At 63.4% G+C, this 7,745-nt stretch overlaps 1 protein-coding gene across 1 annotated transcript; it reads left to right on the forward strand.

Moving 5' to 3' along the window:
- Nucleotides 1–845: 845 nt before the first annotated feature.
- Nucleotides 846–7,408, forward strand: LOC102433577 (tenascin-X-like; the record flags this gene model as incomplete). Its single annotated transcript, XM_006109242.3, has 7 exons — nt 846–1,260; nt 3,204–3,503; nt 4,541–4,828; nt 5,089–5,397; nt 5,877–6,191; nt 6,306–6,629; nt 6,945–7,408. Coding segments are annotated over exons 1-7 (2,400 nt in total), but the record flags the coding sequence as incomplete, so codon positions are not given.
- Between the last annotated feature and the right edge of the window lie 337 nt (nt 7,409–7,745).

Genomic DNA, 7,745 nt, shown 5'->3' on the forward strand with positions numbered 1-7,745 from the left:
GGAGGGAGGGAGGGGATAGAAACCATTCAGTGAGGAAGAGAGAATCATGGATTGGCTGCCCCCTTCCCGTTTTACGGGGGATCGAACCCCGACCTCCCTGGTTCATCCGGTTGCCGATCCACCACGCGTTAACCTTAGCCCAACGTGTGGTGACACCACTGGTGCGGGGGCACAGCCAGGGCTCCCTGCTGCTGAGTCCGTGCCAGCGGGGGGAGACCGAACCCGGGCACAGGCCCGTCCAGCGCTGCCACATGAACATTCGCAGGGAACCCAGCCGGGGCCCAGGAAGGCGAAGTGATGGGAAGGTAGTGGGAAGGGCCCAGCTGAGGAAGGAGGACGAGCACATGCCACCCAGGCCCTTGGAGACAGCACTCGGGGCAGAGGGAAGGACCGGCGAGGAATGTTCCGGAATTGGGGGGGTGCGAGGTGGATGTGCAGCCTGGAGGCCGCCGTCAGGGCGTGGCTTTGCTCTGGATGAGATGGGCACCTCTGACCGCCTGCTAACAGTGGGAGCAGCGGAGGGTGAGGGCGAGGCAGGCCATCTCGGGGACGGTCCAGTGGTCCGTGAGAGCTGGCGCTGCCTGGCGAAGGCGGTGGAGTGGGTGGGCAGCAGCAGCTTCCCCAGGTAGTGCCCCCAGGACTTGCTCCTGGGCCTGGCGGGGTTGGAGGTGCGGTGGGCAGGCCGAGGGGCAGCAGCTGAGGGGGCTGGGCTCGGTGTGGACGGCTGAGTGTGCTGAGCAAACAGTCCAGGCGGCAGGGCCACTAAGGCCGCTCTCCCAGGTCTCAGTGATGGCTGGCAGCCCCCCAAAGCCCCAGGGCCTGGAAGAATGAGGGAAGGGCTCTGGGCCCATCAGAGTTTGATGTCCGACCACCTCGCGGGCACCATGAGGACAGTGGACGTGGTCACCACCCAGGGGAGGAGGGCTTTCCTAACAGCTGCCTCCACTCTCTCAGCTCCACCACCGGGAGCCGCTCCTGCAGCCACCGAGCCGCCCATGGGGCCGCGCCTGGGGGAGCTGACTGTGACCGGTGTGACCCCCCACTCTGTGGGCCTCGCGTGGACCGTCCCCGAGGGCCAGTTTGACTCCTTCATGGTCCAGTACGAGGACAGCGATGGGCAGCTCCAGGTGGTGCCTGTGGCCGCAGACCAGCGTGAGGCCACCGTCCCCGGCCTGGAGCCCGCTCGCGGATACAGGATGCTCGTCTATGGCCTCCACGGCGGGCAGCGCCTGGGCCCGCTCTCTGTGGGAGCTGTGACAGGTGAGTGAGGGCCAGGCAGGCCCCAGCCATGGCTTTCCAGAGCCCCCACACCATCTCTCTCAGGTCCTGCCCCCGCCTCCCTCTGCAGGCTGGACCTTGCCCCCCCCCCCCCCCCCAGAGACCCTTGGCCTGTCTCCCTCTCACCTGCCCCACTTCCAGGGCAGATGCCCCTCTCCCTCTCTGAGTCTAACAGGGTCCTCCACGCTCTCCGCACGCCCTTTGTGATTTGGACATGGCTGCCACCTCCGCTGCCGCCCACTTTGTTGGGGTTAAGTGGCAGTCACCCCTGAATCCTGTCGCAGGAAGTGGACAGGATTCAAGTGGACACCCCCCCCCAGCCCCTCTAGAAGTGGCCCCTATGCTTGGCGCCCAGGCCTTCCTGCCCTCATGACTTCCTGGACTGGTTTCCACCATGTGTGTGCCAGGGTGTCTGCAATGTGTGTGCACTGTTTTAAAAACCGTAAAATAGCCCTAGCCAGTGTTGCTCAGTGGATAGAGCGTCGGCCTGCGGACTGAAGGGTCCTGGGTTCGATTCAGGTCAAGGGCATATGCCCAGGTTGCAGGCTCAATCCCCAGTGTGGGGTGTGCAGGAGGCAGCTGATCAATGATTCTCTCTCATCATTGATGTTTCTAACTCTCTCTCCTTCCTTCCTCTCTGAAAGCAATAAGAATATATATTTAAAAACACCGTAAAATAAGCCCTTGCCGGTGTGGCTCTGCTGGTTGGCGGCATCCTGTGCACCGCAGGGTTGTGGATTTGATTCCTAGTCAGGGCACATGCCCAGGCTGTGAGTTCGATCCCTCGTTGGGTGCAAGCAGGAGGCAGCCAATCAATGTTTCTCTCTCACATCAATGTTTCTCTCTCCCTCTCCCTTCCTCTCTCTCTTTCTCTCTCTCTCTCTCTCTCTCTCTCTCTCTCTCTCTCTCTCTCTCTCTCATAAATGGAAAACATATCCTCAGGTGAGGATTAAGAAATAAAAGTAAAAACTGTAAAATAAGATGCATGGAATTACAAAGGAAAACGATGTCAATATACAGTTATCAAAATGTTTTTAAATTCAAATGTAAGGTTTCGGAGTGCAGGGACTTCTTTACCCGCCCGTTAAATAAGAAGGCTTGGGCACCTGTAGACGTGCTGACGCGCGTAACCCGTGGTTGGGCAGTAACTCTAAGGTGATGTGAAGACAGTCACAGGTGCTGCTGGACCACCATTGTCCATGTAAGAAATGTTCAAACCTGTTGAGAATTTTTGTGAGTTTATCAGAACCAAACAGATGACAATTGCTGGGAAGCAGAATCTCAATGAATTGAGAAAATGCCCCTGAAAATGGCACTTCTGCACCCTGCTTTATACATTACGATCAAAAGAGAAGCCGTAAGTGGGCGACATGAAATCCACTGGTGCTAGGTGAGGGGGCGGGGAAAGCGAATGGGGGACACCTCTGGGATTGGATAGGGAGTGAAATGATAGACACATGCTGCTTTCACTCAGGTGGTGCAGACAGTTAGCAGTCATCGATGAGCACAGAACAGTGGCAGTGTGGGTCCGCTCTGGTGCGGTGGCTGTGCTACGAGGGGTCCAAAGGAAGCAGGGACATTGCTTTGTGACCGTGAAGGCACGTTTATCGGCTGTGTTATCCTAGATGCAGAAGGACAATAGACGGCTCAGTTAAGGTGCAGATGGACTTAGTCAGGGGAGAGACTGACTAGGATAAGACCACCCACCATGAGCTCCTCAGGTCAGCACGCGGCCCCGTTTTGTCGCCACCGTGGCTGCTTCCTGTGTCCGCCGGAAGGAAATGCACCGCTCAGATAGAGGCAGCCACGGTGCAGCGGTGGCTGATTCCCACCGCAGGCCCCTCCCTGGCCCTGGGAGCCCGGAGCCCTGGGGGGCAGTTGTCCCTCAGAGCGCTCAGCCCTGTTCTCTGTCCTCCCCCACCCAGCGCCCCTCCCACCAGCTCCAGCCACAGAGTCCCCCCAGGAGCCGCGCCTGGGGGAGCTGACGGTGACAGATGTGACCCCGAGCTCCGTGGGCCTCTCGTGGACGGTTCCTGCGGGTGAATTCGACTCCTTCGTGGTCCAGTACAAGGACAGGGACGGGCAGCCCCGGGTGGTGCCTGTGGCCGCAGACCAGCGCGCGGTCACTGTCCCCGGCCTGGAGCCCAACAGGAAGTACAGGTTCCTGCTCTTTGGGATCCAGGAAGGGAAACGACGCAGCCCCGTTTCTGTGGAGGCAAAGACAGGTGAGAGGGACCCCCTGAAACTAGCTGAGGCCCCTCTTCACCCGCCTGGTCTCCTGTCCTGCCGCCAGGCCCCGCTTTGTGCTCCTGTTTCACTGGACAAGCCCCCCACCCCCCAGGCCCCTGACAGCCGGGCAGACTTCCCATCTTCTCACAACCCTACGCCTGTGAAGGGGAGGCCCTAACCCCCTCCAGGACGTGGGGCCTGGGACAGGTGCTGGGAGGGGAGAAAGGAGCAGAGCCCCGCCTCCCTGCCCGGGGGCCTCAGCCCGGGGGTCTGGCCATCTCCCCTCCGACTCTCACCCGAGTTCTCGCCCTGTTGGCTCAGGCCCATGGGTCCCATATCTGCCCCCAGGACCTCTGTCCTCCCCTGGCCTCCTCTCGGAGCCTGGAGACGGGACCCCAGGAGCCCAGGGCTGGCGGCCTGGCTGCCCCTTTCCTGGGTTCGGTCTGGGCCCCCCTTGCCCCAGGGGCTCTCTGTTGCCAGAAAACTCCAGTAGCAACAACGTGGTCAGCGTCCTTGCCATCTGTGAGGCAGCACGCCAGCTCCTCCCAGGCCTCAGGGTGGCTTCCTGCTGACACACAGATCGGTCCCCTGTCTGAGCTCCCCGTCTTCTCCCCAACCCTCACTCAGGGCAGCCCCTCCACCAGGGCCTGTGAGGGTCACCTCCATCCTCACATTGTGCACCCCGCCCCCCGTCAGGGGTCCTGGGCCCTTTGATGTCCCCAGAGGCCAGGCAAATCCGCGAGAGCGGCTCCTTGGTCAGAGGAGAGAAACGCCATGCCTGCCAGTCTGATCAGTGGGAAGAGCCGGGCAGCACGAGGAGTCAGAGGGCAGCATCGGGGGCCCTTGCCCAGAGCTGCCTGGGGACAGAGCCCCTCCTGGCGCAAGTGGGCAGAGGCGCAGGCAGCGGGATGGTGTGGGGGGAGGTGAGAGGTGAGGGACGCACTGCTCATCTGGGCAGTTCTGGGTTTGCACTCCATGAGAGGCCTGAAGGAGTCACTCTGGAACATAAACGCAGAACCGTCCTCTCTGCCAGCTGCCCACGGTGACGCCAGCCCGCAGGCCCCGCCCCGCCTCGGGGAGCTGTGGGTGACGGAGCCCACCCCGGACTCCCTGCGCCTCTCCTGGACGGTCCCCGAGGGCCACTTCGACTCCTTCGTGGTCCAGTTCAAGGACAGGGACGGGCCCCGGATGGTGCCTGTGGGGGGCCACGAGCGCTCGGTCACCATCACCCCCCTGGACAGCGGCCGCACGTACAGATTTCTCCTCTACGGCCTCCTGGGCAAGAGACGCCACGGCCCCCTCAGCGCGGACGGCACCACAGGTGAGGCGGCTGCCGCTGCCCTGGCGGCCGGGAAGGTGGCTGGCTCCCTGCAGGCCGGGCTGCCGCTGCTCCTCCTGCTGCTGCCTTCCCCGCTGTGACCTGGTCCCAGCCGCTGGGGCTGGGATCGGTCCCGCCCTCTCCTGGCCTAAGCCCATGGCACCAGCCCTGGCAGAGCCAGTCTCCGGGCCTCTCGCTCCTGCCCTTCGAGGTCATCCAGCCTTCCCGATGCCTCAGCCGGCTCCTCCGTGTCTCCCTCTCAGAGGCGCAGAGCGCTGCGAGTGTCGCTGGAACAAAGCGCCCCCCAAAGCCCCGTCTGGGGGCGGAGCTGCAGGTGACCAGCGTGACACCGGACTCCGTGGGCCTCGCATGGACTGTCCCCGAGGGCCAGTTTGACTCCTTCGTGGTCCAGTACAAGGACAGGGAGGGGCGGCCCCAGGTGCTGCCTGTGGAGGGCAGCCTCAGGGAGGCCAGGGTCTGGGGCCTGGACGCCGCCCGCAGGTACAAGCTGCTGCTCTACGGGCTGCACCAGGGCAGGCGCGTGGGGCCCCTCTCGGCCTTCGCTGTGACAGGTGAGTGTGGCTGCCGAACAGACCGTCCCGCCCCCTCCAGGCTCTCCCCCTCTCCCAGCCTCGCCATGTCTGAACTGTCTACATCCCTTTATTTGGGGAAAGGGATAAATTTACATACAGTAAAGTTCACCCACTTAAAGGGAATAAGTCAATAAGTTTGGGCCAAAGCATTACCACAACTGAGCTGTAAAACATTTCTCTGAACCTAAGGCTGCTGCCCCCTGGCAGTCAGTGCCGCTAGCCCAGCCTCGGGCCCCACGGCTGCGGCCACATTATGCCTTTTGGAGATTTCATTTGCAGGATCCCACGACACAGTCTTTTGTGTTTAGCTTCTTGCATTTAGCATCATGCATTTGAAAGGCCTCACTGCGTAGCAATATAGGCCCTCTTGGTCACCACTTACCTCCACCCCTGCCCTCCCCTTGGAGCTGGGGCGGCGACAGACCCATCACCCGCCTCTATCTGTGTCTCTGAACCAGCCCCCAGGGAGGACAACGGAGCTGAGACCACAGCCCCAAGCCCTTCAGAGTCAGAGCTCCAGCTCGGGGAGCTGACCGTGGCCGAGGCCACCCCGCACACCCTGCACCTGTCCTGGACGGTCACGGAGGGGGAACCGGACTCTTTCGAGGTCCAGTACACAGACCAGGATGGGCAACTCCAAGTTGTCAGTTTAGGGGGCGACCAGAATGACATCACCCTCTCGGGCCTGGAACCCAACCACAGCTACCTGGTGAAGGTGTACGCTGTCCGGGGCCCGCAGCGCCTGGGTCCCATCCAGGTCCAGGCCCTGACAGGTGAGCGACAGGAGCGGCCCACCCTGCGTCCTGCACACAGCAGGAGAGGCCCAGGAGAGCAGGGGCCCGGGACCCGCCCTCTCTCAGGTGCTTCTCCTCTCCCGGTCTCTTCAGCCCCAAGGGAAGAGGAGGAGGAACCATCAGAACCTCCTACCACGACCCCTGAGCCTCCCGTGAAGCCCCTGCTGGGGGAGCTGACGGTGACGGGATCCTCCCCGGACTCGCTGAGCCTGTCCTGGACCGTCCCCCAGGGCCAGTTTGACCACTTCCTGGTCCAGTACAAGAACGGGGACGGGCAGCCCAAGGCGGTCCGGGTGCCGGGACACAAGGACGGGGTCACCATCTCGGGCCTGGAGCCGGACCACAAGTACAAGATGCACCTGTATGGCTTCCACGACGGCCAGCGCCAGGGCCCCGCCTCTGCCACCGGGGTGACAGGTGAGTGGGTGGTGGGAGCCCCGGTGGGACCTGCGGGAGATGACACTCGTGATGGCTGAGGGGGTGCAGGGGCCCCTCTGCTCGAGGCTGAGCCGTGGTGCCCTTGTGCCTCCCCTGGGCTCCCTGAGCACCAGCGGGGCCCTGGGCAGAGAAGGGCCCCTGGGCTGTGCGGGGGCTGCGGCCACAGCCGACCCCAGGCTCTGGGCATGTCAGTGAGGCTGCCCCGAGGGGCTCCCTGAAGTGACCGGGGCTCGGGAGGAGACCCGCACATCTCCATGGAGCCTGCCTCACCCGCCCTGTGTCTGTGCTTCTCAGCTGCAGAGGAGGAGACCCCCAGCCCCGCAGAACCCAGCACGGAGGCCCCCGAGCCCCCCGAGGAGCCCCTGCTGGGGGAGCTGACGGTGACGGGATCCTCCCCGGACTCGCTGAGCCTGTCCTGGACCGTCCCCCGGGGCCACTTCGACGCCTTCACCGTCCAGTACAAGGACAGGGACGGGCGGCCCCAGGTGGTGCGTGTCGGGGGTGAGGAGAGCGAGGTCACCGTGCGGGGCCTGGAGCCGGGGCGCAAGTACAAGATGCACCTGTACGGCCTGCACGGGGGGCGGCGCGTGGGCCCCGCGTCCACCCTGGGCCTGACCGGTGAGTGGGGCGGGACCCAGGGCAGGGAGGAGGGCCCTGGAGGACTCTCCCTTTGTTACCATCTTCGTGGAAACACCAGTGTGCCCCCCCGCAAACCTCCTCCCCCGCCCCCGCAGGCTCCACCGCTGGCCTGGGGTCTGGTAGAGGGCGGTGCTGGGGCAGGGGGGCTGGGGCTGGAGAGTCGCTTCCCCCACAGGGCCCTCTGGCCCCACCTCACAGCCAAGGGATCACAGCCTTAGAACTTGTGGGAGGGAGTCCTACCCGCATCCCTGGTGCTTCCCACCCGCTGGGCCTCGGGGGCGACTGGAGCCCTGACAGGCGTCTTGCCAGCGCCCCAACCTCACGGTTCAGACATCACCAGACTTAGGACTGCAGTGGGTCAGCCAGATGGGGCGCCCTGAGCCCAGCGGCGGGAGTTCACGGGTCGACCTTGAACTTGGCAGAGAGACAAGGTCTTATCCTAATGGGGCTCCTGGT

The sequence above is a fragment of the Myotis lucifugus genome, unplaced genomic scaffold (assembly GCF_000147115.1).
Source record: "Myotis lucifugus unplaced genomic scaffold, Myoluc2.0 scaffold_7353, whole genome shotgun sequence".
In the NCBI taxonomy this organism is placed as follows: Eukaryota; Metazoa; Chordata; class Mammalia; order Chiroptera; family Vespertilionidae; genus Myotis; species Myotis lucifugus.